We start from the raw sequence: 20,106 nt of genomic DNA, 5'->3' as shown, positions 1-20,106 counted from the left end.
ATGTATGGGTCCTGAGAATGTGAGCATCTGATAAGATTGCTCATACATTTTCACATAGTTTTCATGCACATCTCCCAGATACATAAAACATACCCAAAGAACAACCTATCCATATTTGATAAAGGTTTAGACATTGATTAAAAAGAAAAAGATCCATTTTTTTAAAATAATTTTTAGTCTGATTGAAACTGCTCAAAATTTGCATTTTGTTAGTGCAGAAAATTGTTCAGGATCCTGGCTAGAGAGAGGCAGCTACCCAGAGAGCTTAGCTTTAGGGGCGGATAAATGGCTCTATAAGCAAGTCTGGACAGTCTGCAGAAGAAAACCAGGAAAAGTGTCACTACCCTACCCTCCAGGATAGGGAGGGAGGAAAGAAGAGAGTGAAAGACAGCTGGCAATCAAAGTGGAGGGTGTGAATGGGATAAAGCAGAGAGCATGATGGGGGTGGGCATGCAAATACACTTGGTGCCCTGGGTGCTGAAATGCCTAGTTACAGCTCTGGTCCTGGCTAAAATTACGCCTAATAGTTAATGATCTCATTTTGGTTTTCTTTCAGGCCGATGCTCAAAACAATCACAAGTGTAAACATGCGGTTAATGCAAAGTTTGTGTGCCTGTTAAAACTACCGCAAGTGTAAATGTGTGGTTAACGCCCAGTTTGCATGCACGTTTTTGTGTATCAAATGTTTAGAAGGCTCAAGAGCAGGTATTATCGTGTGCGGTTAAGATGGCCACAAATCTGAAATATATTAAAATGGATGTTAGTGAGGTCTGTAAGTATTCCTTCGTAATCTCAGATGAAAGCGCTGCAATGTGCAGAAGGAAATGATGGCCTCTAACACTGAAAAGTTTTTGCCAGGTCAGGGGCAGTGTTGAAGGTTTTGAGGAGAGGATTTCTTGTCAGTTTTTCAAATTAAACTTCTGGTTTTGTCTTTGGAAGGAGGCTCTTGAAAGTTTTAAAGGCAGGTGGGAAATAACAAACATATGCGTGTGTCCGAAAGAAACCAAAAGTAAAAGCACACATCCACGCTCATTCTTGTGCACCTAAATATGAGCCTTGCAAACGTTTCATGTGCCAGTAATATTTGTGAGACTCATATTTATGCACTGATGTGTGCTGACACTTCCGTTTTCGTCAGGGCGTGCGCATAAGAGATATGTTTACTGCAAAACCTTTGAGAGCATGTGCCAGGCACATTCCTCCCACTTCCAGTTGAATAGTGCTCATAAGTGTTTTAACTGCTTTGTGTGTGCCACTGCTTCTATCAGTGGTTTATTTGAAAAACCTCAGGATGGTAAAGCAATGACCATAATTTCAGTGAGATTCTGGAGAGTGCCCCACAAGACCCCCATTAGTATTGATAGCATCACTCCTGAACTGTCATCCTGACAGCATGATGTTAACATGTTTTTGCTTTAAATTAAATTTATTCTAGTAATTACTTGTTCAGAAATCTGGTCCAGAAAGCAAAAATACAATAAGGAAAACAATTAAAATTGGGACCCAGCTCTAGCACTAGGACACACTTACTGCAGCTTAAAATTCTTACCATGGGACACGCTCAGGCATCTTGCGGTAATTTCCTGATCTATGTATGCAAACCGGGCACTACACAATGTTTTTCATTTTATCATGGAGGAGGCTTGTCTGGGGGGCAAAAAGTAGACATTTCTATACTAAGCACAGCTACATTACTGCGGACTAACTGATTAGTGCAGAATTAGAACATGAGCCCTTATTGCCTACAAAATAGGTGTTGGTAAGTGCACATGCTCTAATATTTTTTAATGGCCACACACTGATGGCAACATTAGCTCATGGCCATTAACAGAGAAAATGGAAAATCGGCCATTTTGCTGCTATGGTAAAAATTGCCTTCGTGTGCAGGAAAAACCCGCGTAAGGGCATGCTGACGCCACTTTCTGCCACAGATTAGCAAAAAGATCCCCAAGTTTACAGATCCAGATTTCTAAGGCAGTTTAAGAGGAGAAAAAGAAAAGAAATAAGCTATATTCAAACCTCCCAGCATTGTCCATACATGCACTTTAAGAGAATTAAACATAAATCAAGGGGATTAACTTTCTTGAGAAAGCCCTTAGCAGCTAAGAAAAAGGTCAGGTGTGAATGATTTAAACAAAAAATGCTTGTCAGAATTCAAATTAACAATTAATTTATAGGGGAACTGAAAACCCCAAGGTGAAGAAGTAGAAACTCTCTCTTTCTGCTCTGGGTTTCACAATTGAAAAATAATTTTCCTCTGTTCCTGAAAAATAACTGAAGTGACCATTCCCTATCTGAGGTAATATCAAAAACTGTCATTACTGTAGCTAAAGTCGTATTGGCAGAAGCAGAAATCTCAAGAAGTATATTCAAAAAATCCGTAGAGACCCCCCCCTCCCTCCCCCACAAACACTTACTGCGATTGAGAGTCACGTTTCTTCGTAGGTATATAATATCCCATAACCAAAAGTGGTAATTTTTCTTGGGAAATTTCAAGAACTTCCAACATGTATCTTCTGAACACCTCCTTGGCTGAAACTATAGAACCTTAAGGAAAATTCAAAATCTTTAGAATAGAATTTCTAGAAATATATCCAATGATTCTATCTTTTGTCTCAAATCCTGAAAGGCAATGGCTTGAAAAGCTTGCTGACTTCTAATCAGCTTGATTCAAACATAATTAGATATCACCAGCCTCAAAAGAATTCTGATTAAATTTTTATTTCAAGGAGCCAACTCTTTTCTCTAGAATAGTAAAGGAGGGCAACAGCACCTTTCCCAAATCTGCTGTTGCCTCCCAAATTAACTCTAAAGTCATACAGCTAGGTTTCTGCAATGATGATGGCAACACAGTTCTCACAGAGGCCTCGATCTCACCTTGCTCCATCAATTCTTCCCCTCCTGGGGTAGTTCTCTCTGCTCTCTGATCTATCCTCATAGGTAAAGAGGGCAGAGTCACCTCTCTACTTCTCCACCCTCTATCTCCACTCCTGCTGCTCCTGTGTCTTGGATTCTAACTTGCCCTCTCATCTTGGCATTTGCAGCTTTGAACTGCAGCAAACAGGGTCACCAGTGCTGCAGAGCTCTGCACAAAAGGCTGGAAAGGAGGATCGCAATGGTTCGGGCTAAATGAGATGTCACTGCCCATAGCCAATTTATCTCTCCCCACCAATGAAATCAGCAGTTGCAGGGAATCCACTGAACCCAGCTTCTGGGGGACGAGGAACCTTTCAGCCCTTGCGCTTCCCCATAATCAAGATGATAAATCAGGGAAGCAGATTATGATGCCACCTGATCCACCAGAGGTTAGGCAGCAGCCACAATCTTGGATGTCTCGAACAAGAACTCAAATTTAATTCATTCTTGTTACAAGAACATTAATCTGTTGTAAAACCATTTGATTCCATAGGTACTTATCAGAGACAACAATCACATCTAATTTTTTTATATATTGTTATATAACTTTTGCTGTAAATGTATAAAAAAATCTTTGTTCTGTTTTCTTCTTAGGACCAGGGCAGTGGTGATTGTTGAAGCATCTTTAGAACATCCTAATTCTGTGAACAGGACAAAATTAGAATGTGTCGAGAATGGCCAACCAGCAGTATGCATAAATGTTTCTCTTTGCTTCATGTACAAAGGACGAGAGGTTCCAGGACACATAGGTAAGCCACTTGTTTCTTCCAAATAAACATTTTTACCGACTTTTTTGAATACATCTTTATGTTTGATGTTAGTGATCATAATTAGTACTTTTGTCCAAAGACCTACACAAACATAGGGCTGAGCACAGCTATCCTTACTTAGGGACCTTTTTACCAAACTGTGGTAAAAAATGGTCTTAGCGTGTGCTTACATGGGTCATTCCCATGTGCTATGGCTATTTTTACTCCATGGGTACATTTGCCGCTATGTCTATTTTCTGCAATAATGGCTACATGCTGATTTTCCCATTAGTGCATGGCCATTACTGTGTGAGTTCTTACCAACATCTGTTTTGTAGACAGTAAGGGCTCACGTGCTAATCATAAGCTAATTGGTTAGCATGTGGCTATGTAGCTCTGCTAACTGATTAGCGCAGTACATGCCTACTTTCCATCCCTGACCTGTCCCCAGTGCTAAGAAATCATTTTTATTTCTTAGTATGTAGGTAGCATGTGCACATGCATAACTTACTGTGGTATGCCTGAGCGCGCTATGCATAAACACATTTTTTTTGCTGTGGTACGCACACATTAGTGCAGGGTTGTCCAGCTTTGGTCTTTGAGGGCCACAACCCAGGTGGGTTTTCAGAATTTCCCCAGTGAATATGCATGAGATCCATTTGCATGCACTGCCTCCATTGTATGCAAATAGATATCATGCATATTCACTGTGGCAATCCTGCATTAGTGCTTACCACAGCTTAGTAAAAGTGCCCTTTAGTCATTGACTTTGGAAGGAAAAATAGCTGATGTCTGTTTACTAAAGTGGAGTAAATTTTGGTACTTATGCTCTTTAACAGTAAAAATTAACACATGGTAAGTACCATGTACTAACTGCAATATACAGTCCATGCCTATTCCCTGCCTACAACCCACTCAGTTTCCTCCCCCTATGACACGTTTCCCAAAGCAGGAACTGGGTTAGTGAGCCCAGGAACAAGACAGAACTCAGATAGGAACAGCAAGACTTCACCTGCACTAGCCGCCCTTCCCCAGGAGTTGAGCCCCTGGCTGCAGGCGGCCGACAGGACTTACAGGACAGGGTAGGAACTGGAAGCTGCAAGCAGCCACTAAAACAGGGAACAAACACTGACAAACACGAGACAGAACTGAAAGCTGCCAAGCAGCCACTGAACAAGAAACACAGACAAACAGAAACTAAACACAAAAGACAGACAAGGAACAAGTCTAGGTCACAAACAAACCCTAAGCTAAACTACACACAGACTAACTAGCATCAGACAAGGAACTAGAATAAAATCAAGCTAGGCAGAAGTGCAACAAGCACCAACAAACCAGGGCCTTAGGCGATGCAAAGGCAAAGCAGAGAGTTTCCAAATGGCTAATAAGCCCAGCAGCAGCTGAGATTCAGCTGCAGCAATCACCAGGCAGCTACAGGTGCTGTGCAGGCTCAAACAAGACAAGCAAGTCTGGCAGGCCGAAGATCCGGACCGGACTGGACTGGGCTGAAGTCTGGAATGGGAAACAGCACACAGACAATCCAATGCAGCCACCAGGCCTGGCCACCAGGGGGTGAGATGATTGAGAGCCTGAAACCAGGGCACAACCGTGACACCCTAACATGGCATGCAGTTACTTCATGAATTAGCACATGCTCTCATGCCAGTGCGGTAAGTTAGCACACTCGTGTGCTAACTGCTTAGTAAACTGTCCCCTAAGTGAGCAAAGTCAGAATGTTAATCCCTAGATTGAAGGTTTACCCAAATGTTACAAGCAGAGGCTTTACATGGCAGAGACATTGCATCTCATAAGAAGTCACCCTTCTGTTTGGTGTGTGATCTGCTAAGATCAACTTTTTTCAGATTGGTGGAATATAAATCTTCATAAATAAACTACATACACTTTTTGATAGAGAAAATGAGCGTGTACCTGAAACTGAATACATGATGAATATGATTATTTGTTAGATCTATATTTATTGTGTTTGTGATAGAAGTTAGGCTTGTTAATTGTTTTAACCTAGAAAATACGTTTTTCTATTGCTGGTCTAATTTCTCTTATTTTCTGTTGAATGGGTTGTTTGTGTTTAGCCTCTATAAATTTGCATAGTACTTGAGCTACTTTGGAAGAGCATATTTGTCTCATCACACATCCCACCCATTTCACTATCAATTGTTCTTATAAACAATGAGAAAGGAAAGACTTTATATTTAAATCTACTCAGCTAAATGTAGTTGGGTCGATAACATTCAGAATCATTTATCCAGACACCTGCCATTGTTATCTGGATAAAAGGCTTAAGCAGCATTGACTGCAGATATTCAGAAGCACTTTCTACAGAGTGCTGCTGAAAGTCCTTGCAGACCACCTTAGCACTATCAGAATAGCACCAGGACAGTCCATGAGCTGGGATGGAGTTGACTTATTTAGGGGTCCTTTTACAAAGGCACACTAGCATTTTTAGCCAACGCTAAACACTAGAGACATCTTCTATATGAATATCTCCAGCATTTAGCGCATGAAAAAATTAGTGTGCATTAAAAATGCTAGCACGCCTTTGTAAAAGACGTGGTAGCATTTTTAGTGCATGCCAATTTTTTCATGTGCTAAATTCTAGAGATACCCATATATTCCTACTACTACTACTAATAACATTTGTCTAGCGCTACCAAGCGTATGCAGTGCTGAACATCAGACACACAGAGACAGTCCCTGCTCAAAGAGCTTACAATCTAGGTAAAAACAGACAGACAAGACATTTATGGGCAAGGGAATTACTGGTAAAGAAGAACAGGAGAGAAGGAGGGCAAATGAGTAGGGTTAGGAGCCAAAGGCAATATATTATCTGACTACCCTTTAGGTAGCAGTGATATCCAGATTTAATTCATGCTGTCTGCCCTGACTGAATATCAACCCAAGTATTTTCATTTCTGATAAATTACAAAGGAGAGTCTTACAGGGGAAAATGTAATCAATTAATGAATCTGAAAATTAATTTAAAAACTGTAAACATAAAAAGATTACAAATATTGAGAATTATCCAATTCTAGAGGTTTGGGGGTTGGTTTTCAGTATGCAGCTATCTGTGTTGAGGAAAGAGATATGGCAGTGAACAGACCTAAAGTGCTTCCAATAGCATCAGAAGTTCTGAAAATGTATCACAAATACCACAAAGGGTTCAAAAAAACAGAAATGAGGGATAAGAGTGTGTTCTAGTGGTTAAGAGTTGTGCAAGTCAGAGACACATCCCATAAATAATACCAATAGAGAATACAGTATCTTCTAAGCACTGGAAATAGATCAGTCCCACAAGGGCATCTGATGTGTTGACAAAGTTTAAAGAAGAGCCTGGGGATTTGCATTTGTTAGCACACATTTGGTTCATTAGTGTGCCTTAAAAAAGTTTGGGGTCCTTTTATGAACAGGAGGTAGGGCGCACGGCAAATCAGGCCTACTGCCAGGCTACCATACTAAGGGCCTCCAAGAATAGGTGAACAACAAGGCTTTAATGAAGGACCCAACAAGGTCCATGTTTAGACAGATTGCCCGCATGAAGGGTTTGCTTCAAAAGAGGATTTTGCTTGGCTATGGTGCAACTATTCTAACCAACACACTAATATCTGGAGAACATCAGATCTAACTGCCTCACACAACCATCAGAACAAACATTGTTCCATCGCAATAAGCGAAATGGTGTGGTGCAAATCCTCATGAGCTCCTCTCATTATTTTACAACTATTTGTTTCATTCTTATTTTTCTTTTTTTTATAAACAGTATATAATCTCATGAAAAAACTAGTGTTTCTAAGAACACTTATCTTAAAAGGCAGCAGCTTAAAGATATCAGAGAACCCCCGCCGACATGGCCAAGTTTCGCGTGAAGCTTTTTCAAGGAAGAGGCTCACTTTCCATCCTGCAAGCGCTCCTGCATACAAAATTGACTGTGGAATTGTTGTGATAATTTTGGAAAATTTAAGCATTGAGATGGACCTTACAGAATAGTGCATAGTACAATTACACATATGTCAATTTTCTCAGCACGTACGTGCACAAGGCACGCATAGCTGCAGGTGACCGGTTATAGAAATGCACTGACAATATGCAAAGAGGGTGCACTCTTTTGGAAGCACTTGCACTTCCTGATAGTGTGCCAATTGAAACTATTGCACATTTTAAATACAAGCTCTGATGGAAGAGACTAGGTTAATCCACAGGAGTGGAGTAGAATCTGAGAAAGCACTACTCCTAGTAGAATCGAATGAATCTGATTCAGGGTTGGCAAGAAAAGTTGGTTGATATATTGAAGGGGTGATGGGATGATGAGGTCCAAAAGATAAACAAGAATACCCAAACAGATTGTTTCATATACCATCAAGCCTCTATTTTGTGTTTGTTTTTTTGTGTGTGTTACAGTACTGCATTATAATGTCACCATTGACACTCACAGAAAAGCTGGAACTCTGGCAAGATTTTACTTTTCATCAAATGGAACGTCTGATGTGACTTCAGGGAATATTGAGATTTACAAAGGCAGACTTAACTGTAAAACACACACAGCTTTCATGAGGGTAAGAAAACATTTATATATTACTTACAGGAGTATTAAACATTGGACAAGCTAGCTAAGGCGTCTTACATGTTTCTATGAAATATTAAAAAGAAACTCTGTCGTGTGCAGAAGTGAACTTACAGAACATTTGTTTTATTGTCTCCAGCTTTGAAGTTCTTATTTCATGTTTAAATTCATTGTACTTTCGAAAGTAGAAAATTACAGTGGTAAAAGATAGAACACAAAGGGTTCCACTTACTAACACTTATATACTATAGTTAAATATGTGAGAGGTAATTTTGTAACTGGAAACGCACATTTATGCAACCAATGTACACATAAATGTATGCAATACCAGTACTTATGTCATTATAAGTGCACACTTATCCATGGAAATCCTAGCAAGGCACCTAAGCGTTATTCTGTTATGGTGTACCTAACTTAAATAGCATGCTAATGCAAGAGGGGCGTAGACATGGGTGGGGCATGGGTGTGTCTCCCACTGAAGTGTGTTCCTGCTGCATTTATGAGACTGCGATTACATCAGGTCTATGACTAGTATATCTGTATAAATGTAAGGTACTTAAATATCAAGTTACACTTGTATTATATAAAGTAACCTGGGCACCCAGATGCTATATTAAAATAGCTTTCATTGCATAGTATTAGTGCATCTAAATGGAGGTACCCAATTCTAGGATTGCACCCTATAGAGATGGATTTTAAACTGATGTGGCATTTAACCTAATCCTTATATTAAGCACTGTGATCCATGTGTGTATTGGGGCTGAATATACATATTGGCCAATAATTGGACCAGAATTATTCATTTTTGGGGTCATATTCTACCGGCAGAGGTCAGCAAATTTTTAAACGTTGACTATTGTGGGTAGAATTAGGACCTGATATTCACTGCTGGGCGATGTCTGGGTACTTGCATTGAACAGCCAGGGCCATCAAGCATGAGCTGGCTGCTGGATCTTATGCAGATCTTGGTCAGTATTCAGCTGGGACCCACATGAAACGCTTGTGTGGACCCTGGCTGAATATCAGCTGAGACCCACATAAAGGGAAGCAGATCCACCTACACACTCCAGATTTGATACCCCTCCCTCCCACCTCCCTGAATCTAATTCCCCATCTCCCTTCCTCCTGAAAAGAATTAGACCCTCAAAAAGCCCCCTCCCCCCTGTAGGTCCCCCTCCCCGGGCCTACCTTTAAGATCCCTGGTGGTCTAGGAGTGCAGCAGACAGGAGGGATGCCCACTCATTCCTGCCAATCATGGCTCCAGCCTCAAAATGGCTGCCATGACCTCTAGCATCAGGCTTGCAGTACTAGTGCTAGTAATATGAGAATGCCACTAGAGGTTGTAGCAGCCATTTTGAGGCTGAAGCTACAATTTGATGCACTTGGGGTTTAGAAATCCGAAAGAGCAGTATGAGAGAGACTGACACTCATGGATCAGGAGACAGACCTTAGAGTGATGATGTCTGAGGATCTCAAGGTGGTGAAACAATGGACAAAGTGGTGGCTGTTGCTAGAAGAATGCTAGACTGCATAGAAAAATGCATAACCAGAAGAAAAAAGGAGATGTTGATGCCCACATACAAGTTGTTGGTGAAGTCCCACTTGGAGTATTGTGTCCAGTTTTGGAGGCCATATCTCCCCAAAGGCATAAAAATACTTGATGCAGTCCAAAGGAAGGTAACAAAAATGGTAAAGGGTTTTTTACCAAAAGACAGAAGAGACTTTAAGACCTGAATATGTATATGCTAGAGGAAAGAGAGAGAGGAGACATGATACAGACATTCAAATACGTGAAAGGTATTAATATTGTGATCCCTTGGGAAGGTCTCACCAAGTACAGGGAAGCAGTAGTCAGACTCTGTATCCCTCAAGAACTTACAAGAAACTAAGTAGCTCCCTAGAAGAAGCAGGAATCATTCTAAATTCCCTAGAGAAAGAAATCCCTCCCCTGTATTGGGAACATCCCCTTAAGTCAGGGAACTGTAAATCTTCTTACCTGGAAGAGCCAAGAGACTATCTAATCCCTACATACCATGGGAGTTCAAAGGCAGGAAAGCCAGACACTCTGGGAAGGGTAATGGAAAGGGCATGGAGACAATAAGGGATAGAAATCCCTATGATGCCTTTCCTAGGAGACAGGAAAGGTTAAGGGCTCTAGGTGGATATGGATTAGGGCCTAGTCCAGAAAACAATCTAAGGGAGAGGCAGATAGAACAGCAGCCACAGCCCATGGAAATAGAAGTTCTCCTGACTCAGAACTAACGGATACTGTGTCAGAAGGTATGGACATTGATTTATAAAGAACTGGCTCACAGGAATTTAAACTGGGCTGTTTTGGCCAAAGTTTTCTTTTTTTCAGGAAAGCAGGTTTTTTTTTTTCATTGTTGCCAGACAAGGAAGGTCAAGGAGGTATCCTGAAAACTGAATGATTATGGGTGGTGACCTTCCTATCCTTTACCTCCCTTTTATTGCCTTGGGGGAACAAGATATGAGAAAGAGGTGGCAGCTACTGAGAGAATTTTTTTTATTTTTCTTTTGCTGAAAGTTTGGATTTGAATGGAACTATAAGGAAAAGCCCTAGGGCCAGCAAGGCCCAGACTGGCCAAGGACATCAGCTCAGCTTCCAGAGACTGAACTAGTCATTTTTAACATAAGTATCCTAGTCAGCCCTCAGAGGCAGCAACAGTGTGATTTTGTTTTAGGGATTTTTTTTTTCTTTGAAGCAGGGGGAGGCAGCTGGAAGTTGTGCCCTGAATCTTGTAGACTGGGACTGTACTTGAGGGGAAGCTGGTCCAATTTGAGGATAATCTCAGATTTGATAGAAACTTGCTATACATTGGTATTGCATACCTTAAAGGATTTACAGTGACCATTTGGGAATAAAAATTGCTGTCTTCCATACCAACCCTGAAGTGTTCCAAGTTTGTTTTCACTAAGCCTAAAATTGAGAGGAAAAGTCTGACACCTAGCACAAAGGATGGGCTTCACCTGCACTACCTCACCCTACCAACAGGGGGTGAAAAGATACAAGAGTAATGGGAACAAGGCCAATGCCAGATAGACTTCTACATCTGTGTCCTGCAAATGGTAAAAGATAGATGAAGATTCGGCAACTCCAGTATTGTATGATGCAAGTGAGGGTGCTGTACAATTCAAGGGGGAAGACAAGACATTTTAAATAGCAAGTTATATACTGTTAGCAATACTTTGGTAATAATATATATCATCCCAAGACTTCACCATATTTAACTGCCTACATGCAGTTGGCTTCATGGAAAATTGCCAGTGTTAAACATGAATGACTATAACCTGCACAGAGTGATGGGTGTGGCTCTGACCACCTTGTTGGCCAAACTGGATGGACCATGCAGGTCTTTATCTGCCATCATTTACTATGTTACTGTGCTACTCCTGCCTGTGGACCTTCTAGACTATCGAGGAGGGGCTACATGGGTAGGAGATGGGAGGATCTTGTTGGGGGATCTAATTCTCTTTGGGGAGGAATTAGAATCAGGAGGGATATCAGAATTGGTAAGAAAGTGAGGACCGGGGAGCCGAACCCAGAAATTGTCCGGGCACCAGCTGATATTCATAGGATAGTTTTTGTGCAGTCCTATCTGCCCTGTTAACCAGCTGGAAACTGGCACCGAATATCGCCATTGCTCAGATAAGTGCCATCTCTGCCCAGACTCCACCCTGTAATGCCCCTGTCCTGCCAGATTTAGGAGGGTCAATTAGTGCTGATATTCAGTGACACTACTTGGTTATGCGCTGCTGAATATCAGCAGATAGCCAGCCAGGAGCCTCTCCTGTCCAGTTAAATCACTTTTATATCGACCCTTTAGTGGCTGAATATTGCCACTAAATGGACAATTTGTTGGCCTACCTTCACCTCACATGTAACCAGGCTCACATTTTGGTTTGCCGCCATTTTCTGAAGAGAACTCCAGTCTGGAGTGCTAGAAGGCAATATATCTTTGGTCATTGTCTTATTTATTAAAACAGACTGGTTTTTGTGTTTGATATTTTGCTATTCAAAAGACCTAAAAGACCTTTACTGCAGGCATCTTGTGCCAAAACACGGCCTGTGTTGGGTCTACAGATTAAAGATTAGTCCCTGTTTTGAAGGATCTTGTTGCTTTTTTGTTCGTATTCACATTTATATGGAAAATGTTAGGCCCTTCTGAGATTTAAACAGCTCAATACTATCTACATAAGTACATCAGTATTGCCATATTGGGACAGACTGAAGGTCCAACAAGCCCAGCATCCTGTTTCCAACAGTGGTCAATCCAGGTTACAAGTACCTGGCAAGATCCCAAAACAGTACAATACATTTTATGCTGCTTATCCTAGAAATAAGCAGTGGATTTTCCCCACGTTCATTTATAATGGCTTATGGATTTTTCTTTTAGGAAGCTATCCAAACTTTTTAAAACTTCGCTAAGCTAACTGCTTTTACTACATTCTCTGGCAAAGAATTCCAGAGTTTAAATACACTTTGAATGAAGAAATAATTTCTCCGATTTGTTTTAAATTTACTACATTGTAGCTTCATTGCATGCCCCTAGTCCTACTATTTTTGGAAAGAGTAAACAAGCGAGTCATGTCTACTCGTTCCACTCCACTCAGTATTTTATAGACCTATCTATCTGTATCACTTTTTTAAAAAACACAGATCTTCCAATTATGTGTTCATGGACCAATGGTGAATGTATAATTGGCTTTGAATATCAGCCTAATAGTGGCCAGTGTTCAGTGTAGCCTTATCTGTTTAAATATAAACAAATAACTTATCCAATCTATGTCTAATAGATTTTTTAATTAAAAAAAACCCACTGTAGTTTATTTTACCAAGTTGTTTATGTTTAATTGAGGCAGCAATAGTTAAATAAGCATGAATATGTCAGTTTCAATTCTTGTAGGAACGCATGCACATTTTGCATACTTTGTGAAACCAATAATTAATATCTAATTAGTTTAATGAAAGTAATATACAGCAGATGCAAAGAAGGCCCTGTAGAAAATTAGTATAAATAAGATATCATGTGGTTTGGTCAAAGCAAGCTTGTAGGTAAGCATTAAAACAGTGGACATGTAGAAGTGCCATCAATGACTGTTTCATTTATCCAGAGAATAGCTTAATCAAGTTTGTTATTATTATGTGTCACACATCAAGCTGTTCAGTTTCACAAATAGACAACTTGGGATTTGAACCCTGATTTGTAGCATTCGTTCATCATCAAACTTTCATGTTACCAACTGCTGTTTTAAATATATTTGGCAGCAGAATTACATACTGTCTGCTGTATCTTTACAACTAAATGGAGTATAAAACTCTAAATTAGTTTGACATTTTAACTATAATAAAAATGCATGCAACATTTTTATTTCTAGGGAATATAGGATGTGTTTGAGCCAATATCTTTATGGAAGCCTTAGAAATTCTGCATTGATTGCAATTATGCACAATGGGGCCCCTTTTACTAAGCTTCAGTAAGCCCTAATTCATGCTTACCGCAGGTTAAAAATCACTTCCGCAGGCCGCGCTCAGGCATCCCATGGTAGTTTTGACATCTGTGCATGCTTCCCACATGCTAACAGATATGTTTTATTATTTTTTTTTTTTTTAGCTCTGGGGGTCTGTTTGGGGGCAGAGAGTAGGAGTACCCAGTGCTAATAAATAAATCTTAATAAATAAATAATCTGTTAACATAGCTACATTGCTGCAAGCTAACCAGGTGCAAGAGCCCTTACCGCCTAGAAAATAGTTGCTGGCAAGAGCTCCAGTGCTAATGGGGAAATATGCATGTGGCCATTAATTGAGAAAATGGAAAATGCAGCCATTTTACAGCTACTTAGTAAAAAGGCCCCAATGTATGTTATTTAAAAAAATCAAATGTTAAAGGAGCATAAATGCACCATGTTGCTTTTAACGCCTAACCCTAACTCACTTGTTCAGTACCCATATTTTATCAATCCCACCTTAGTAATTCCCTTATCTCTTATTTGTCCTGTTTGTCTGTCCTAAGTAGATTGTAAACTCTGACAAGCAGGAACTGTCTCTTCATGTTCAAGTGTACAGCGCTGCGTACGTCTTGCAGCACTATAGAAGTAGTAGTAGTAAGACCTTTCCCCCTCCTTCAAGGATGAAAATACATAATAAACTTTCAAGATTTTATATTTAATCCCTCCCTACCCTTATTAGGTAACCAAGATGTATTTACTTTTCTATTTGAAGTTATACTGGTCTTTTTTTTTTTCACTTTGTAGGTTAATAACGTCACAAAACATTTTGGATATTATTAACCTGATAACATACTATAGGGGCCCTTTTGCTAAAGTGTAGTCAAATTTTGCACTTACTGTATATTAAAAGCAAAAATTAATGGTCATGAGGGGATAAGATGGTGCCTGGAAGGTAGTGGTGATAATGCCTCTCTCCAAGTGCCATTGTATTTCTTCAAATGTTTTATAATGGATTTATAATGGTTAAAAGGAAGGGGAAAACTCAGACCTACCCCACAGCCAAGTTGACTTCCCAGGCAGCTGGTCTGATAGACAAATTCATCACCAAGCACTTTGTAATCCGGAGCTGGCACTGTGCTGTGAGCAACACCAAGAGAAGTCCAGTCAGCATTCCCACCTTTGGATACAACTCTCAGCCTGGAGTAGCAGAGCAGCCCTGCAGATCTAGCCCATCAGTTTGACACGTCTTCCAGGAAGCTGCACCCCAATGATGCGAGAACTCTGGAGGCAGGGATAGCATGTCAAGTACAACTACTGTTACAGGTTGCTGAGGGAGTGAGATACTCTTTTGAAGGCGTTTGCAAATTTAAAGCCTCTATTTCAAATAAGTTTGCCTCTCTTACTACTTTATCAAAGCGGTGGCGTAGCTAAGGGTGGGCTGGGGTGGGCCCAGGCCCACCCACTTTAGGTTCAGGCCCACCAAGTAGCAGCATACCTATAATGTGGCTGGCAGGGACCCCAAGCCAAAAACTCCCAACAACGTTTTGCTGCCGGTGAAAATCTGGTATTTAAAAGGTATACGGGGGAGAGGGGATGTTTGAAAGACCATATGGCATGCAGGCGAGAGAGAGAGAAACCAAATCACTTGTAGGACAAGGCGGAGTGCTGCCCACCCACCTTTGGGCCCAGGCCCACCCAAACTTGGGTGTCTGGCTACGCCCCTGTATCAAAGATCTCTCGATCTGATTTCCTGAATTTGGAGCAAAGGGTTTCCAGTTTGGAGGGTAAAACACCTTCATTAGAAACTTCTGTTACATCATTAACTCAGCAACAATACATGGTGATTAAAGGCTCTGCTGCTTTACCTCACAAGTTAGAGAATTTGGAGAACGTTATTCGCAAGATGACTGAGTTTTATTAAGTTCCCAAAAGTTCCATCAGTAGCAGCTTTGTTAACTTTAAAACAATATTTTATGGAAATCCTTAAAATTCCTGACCAATCCTGCCCTCCATTGTCAAGGGTTTATTACATTCCTCCTTTTTCCCAAGAACAAGGAGGTCAACAGGAAGGTTTGGGTTCTGAGATATCTTCAGATTCTTTGAATGTTACACATATATTGTGGATTGGGTGATGTATCCGCTGTTTCAGCTACATTGATAACTCATTTCATTCTGGAACCAGAGACTGGGTGTTAAAATTGATTTTCTGTAATAGAGGGACTTTATTTTTAAACTGCAAAGTGCAGATTTTCCCTGATGTTTTGTCCCCTACACAAGGGAGGAGATAGCAATTTCTTCAGTTAAGACCTAGAGTGCTTCAGCTTGGGGCACTATTCTGGTTAATGTTTCCTTTTAAATTTGTTATTAAGTATTAATCTGTGAAGTATATATTTTTTTGAACCCAAGCAATTGTCTACTTTTTTGGACAAAGTGCAGAGAGTCCTGGCCTCATCCCTCTAAGCCACCAAAGACTTCCACTCTGTCGTAGGTAATAACTGTCATGTAACTTCTATTAGGATTATTGTTTATTATTGGTAATAATATCCTGGAATTTTTCCTTGTCCCCCCTATGCTTTTGTGGATTGGGTGTGAAGGGTTTGTTTAAATGTTTTTCTTCTATAGATACAATTTATTGGAGGTGACATTTCTTATTTCTGTATCAAGATGTATTGTCTTGGGATAACATTGATATAATTATAAAAATAATTTAAAAAAAAGCAAAAATGAATGCCATGTACAGTATGTGTGAAGTTTGTGCAATATTAGGAACCCTCCTATATGTTTCCATACAGCTAACACACAGAAAAGTTCTTTACTGTGTATTAAATGTATTTACAGCAAGGATGCACTTACGGCCTCTTATTTAAGAGGCGGTAAGTGTATCCATGTTAACTGTACCAGTGACCAGCATACAGTAAAGTACCATGCACTATTGCATAGTCAATATTTATTCCCCACCCATGACTCACCAATTTCCTGCCTGGAGGGAGTCTACAGGATGTGCCACTTCCCCTTAAGGATACTCCATCACAATGTCAGAGCCACCTTAAAACCTTTAGTCCCACCCAAGGGGGGAGTGACACAGGAGGGGTGGAACCAGAAGAGCATAGTCCAGAAAATATAAAAGCCCAGGGCACAGCTAGGTTAAGGAGGCCCAGAGGGAAGAAGCGGCACCCAACTGCATTTGGTCCCACCACCTATGTATGAACTGCAACCACTATAGCCAAGTTTGGTTTGGAATCTTGTAATTTGGTTTCTTTGACCCAGACGGTCGCAGGCTGGCCTCAATGAACTCCTAACAATCATGCTGGTAATGCTGGGGAGCCAGACCAAAGCCCAGCAGTATATGTTGCATACTGTGGCCCTGTATCTGCACAGGTTCCACTTCCTCATGATTAAACACCGGTATACTTAATCTCTGTTTCTCCCTGCCAATTATGAGGCACAGACTGTAGAAGTCTGCCCAGCACCAGTCCTACCTTCCAACTACTGGAGTTGCTATCAAAGCTCACTTCAGCCTTGATCTTGATCTGTCTTTGCCATTTACAGGACCCAGACTGTATAAGTCTGCCCAGTATTGGTCTTACTACCCAACCTCTGAAGCTGCCATCAAAGCTCACTCAAGCTATAAGGTCATTTAAGTTTTGAATTAATTGGATCCTTTTTCTACATAGAGATCCTCTGTGTATATCCCACTCATTCTTGAATTCCATCATTTTTGCCTTCACAACCTCCCCCAGGATGACATTCCAGGCATCCACCATCCTTTCCTGTGAAAAGGTATTTCCTGACATTGCTCCTAAGGCTCCCATCCTGCAACCCCAACTCATTACCTCTAGTTCTACCGCTATCCCAACTCTCAAAATATTAATTTGTATATTAATTGCTGTTAAGTATTTAAACATCTGTATCATGTTCTCCCTATTCCTCCTTTCCTCTAAGGTATACATATCTCATACATCTTCTCATACATCTTTTGGCAAAAGGCTCATACCATTTTTGTTGCCTTCCTTTGAACTGCCTTGTCTTTTGATGTCCTTAGCGAGATAGGGCCTCCATAATTGAACACAATACTCTAAATGGAGCCTCACAAATGATTTGTATAGTGGTATTAACACCTTCTTTCTTATATTGGATATGCCTCTCTCTATGCACCCTAGCATCCTTCTGGCTACCGCCACCAACTTGTCACATTGTTTTGTTCTCTTAAGATATTCTGACATTATAACAGTAAGGTCTCTCTCCTAATCTCTGTTTATCAGTCAATCACTCCCTTGCAAATACAGCTCTTTTGGGTTTCTAGACCTCATGTGCATTATTCTATACTTCTTTGCCAGATATTAGACCATTCTTCTAATCTTTTTAGATCACTTCTCATGTTGTTCACTCTCTCCAAGGTGTTCACTCTATTGCAAATCTTCGTGTTATTTGCAAAAAGGCAAAATTTTCCTTCTAATGCTTTGTCACTCACAAATCTACTAAATATAATTGGCCCCAATACCGATCTTTGAGGCATTCCACTACTCACCTTTCTTTCATCCAAATTCATTCCATTCACCACTACTCTCTGTCGTCTGTCAGCCGGTTTCTAATCCAGTTCACCACTTTGGGTCCTAATTTCAGCCCATTTATTTTATTCACAAGCCTTCTATAAGAAACTGTGTCAAAGGCTTTGCTGACATCCAAATAGATCACATCTCGTGTGTGCCCTCAATCCGATTCTCTGGTCACCCAGTCAAAGAAATCAATCAGATTCATTTGGCACAATTTTTCTTTGGTAAATCCATATTGCCTCAGATGTTTTAAGCCACTGGATTCAAGGAGTTTTATTATCCCACTTCTTCTCTGTCATCATTTTTGTGGAGAGGGACCACATCCACTCTTCTTCAATCCCATGGAATCTCCTCTGTCTCCAAGGATCTATTGAGCTCCTTCAATATCTTTGGGTGTATCTCAATCAGCCCCATGACATTGTCCACTTTCAGTTTTTCCATTTCTTCATAAACACTTTTTTTTTGTGAACGGTGCACTATCTACTCCACTTCCATGTATGCTTCTCCAGGACTTTCTTCCATGAATACAGAAGTATTTGTCTAGTATGTATGCATTTTCTTTATCATTTTCCACATATCAGTTCTCAGTTGCTTTTAGTCTCACAATTCCATTTCTAGCCTTCCTCCTTTCCCCTAGCACTTTCTCTTCGGGAAGTGGTAAGTGAACCTATGTTTAACAGTACAAGTGCCAGTTAGCAAGCAGTAAGTACCTCATGCTAACTGCAGTTTGTAGTCCATGCCTCTTCTCCGTTTATGACCCACCTAGTTCCCATCCAGTGGTGGAGCCAGATGGGGGGGGGGGGCAGAGCCCAAACAGAAGGGGCACATTTTGACCCGCTTCCCCGCCACACACCACACACACACACACACACACACACGCCGCTGCCGCATCATCATACCTTGGCTGGCGGGGGTCCCCAACCCCCTACCAGCTGAAGCATTTGTCCCACGCTGGTCTCGCTTTGCCTGCCCTGCTCTTCTCAGTCATGCTGTGCATGCCTATTTTAATGAAACTGAGCACGTGAGAAGTGTCTCGCATTCTGAGTTTCATGAAAACAAGAGTGCGCTACTGAGAAGAGCAGGGCAGGCAATGCTCTTCAATTTGTCAAATTGTGCCATTACATCTTCCAGGTTTATAGAGATTTCATTCAGTTTCTCTGACTTGTCAGCTTTGAATACCATTTCTGGCACTGGTATCTCTCCCAAATCCTACTTGATGAAGACCGAAGCAAAGAATTAATTTAATCTATCCGCTAAGGCTTTGTCTTTCCTGAGTGCCCCTTTTACCCCTCGATCATCTAGTGGTCCAACTGATTCTTTTGCCAGCTTCTTGATTTTAATATACCTAAAAAATAATTTTACTATGTGTTTTTGCCTCCAATTTAACCTTTTTTTCAAAGTCCCTCTTTGCCATCCTTATCAGTGCTTTGCATTTGACTTGACATTCCTTATTCTGTTTCTTATTATTTTCAATCCGATCCTTCTTCCATTTTCTGAAGGATTTTCTTTTAGCTTCCTTCACCTCACTTTTTAACCATGTCGGCTGTCGTTTGGTCTTCCTTCCTCCTTTTTAATACATGGAATATATTTGGCCTGGGCTTCCAGGATGGTACTTTTGAACAGCAGCCACACCTGATGTAAATTTTTGACCTTCACAGTTGCTCCTCTAAGTTTTTTTTTTTTCACCATTCTTCTCATTTATCATAGTCTCCTTTTTGAAAGTTAAATGCTAACATATTGGATTTCCTGTGTGTACTTACTCCAAAGCCAATATCAAATCTGATCATGTTATGATCACTGTTATCAAGAGGCCCCAGCACCATTACCTCCTGCACTAGATCAT

At 40.7% G+C, this 20,106-nt stretch overlaps 1 protein-coding gene across 1 annotated transcript in view; it reads left to right on the top strand.

Annotated features, from left to right (window-relative positions):
- The window catches only part of ITGA4 (integrin subunit alpha 4), a 186,990-nt gene that overhangs the window by 94,728 nt on the left and 72,156 nt on the right, over nt 1-20,106 (top strand). The window contains exons 14-15 of the mRNA XM_030210123.1: nt 3,511-3,665; nt 8,079-8,233. Coding sequence (XP_030065983.1) covers nt 3,511-3,665; nt 8,079-8,233 — 310 coding nt within the window. The remainder of the gene's footprint in view (nt 1-3,510; nt 3,666-8,078; nt 8,234-20,106) is intronic.

This window comes from Microcaecilia unicolor, chromosome 7 (genome assembly GCF_901765095.1).
Source record: "Microcaecilia unicolor chromosome 7, aMicUni1.1, whole genome shotgun sequence".
Classification (NCBI taxonomy): domain Eukaryota; kingdom Metazoa; phylum Chordata; class Amphibia; order Gymnophiona; family Siphonopidae; genus Microcaecilia; species Microcaecilia unicolor.
Note: the sequence above shows the minus strand (reverse complement) of the source record. Positions and strands in the feature narration are given on the sequence as shown.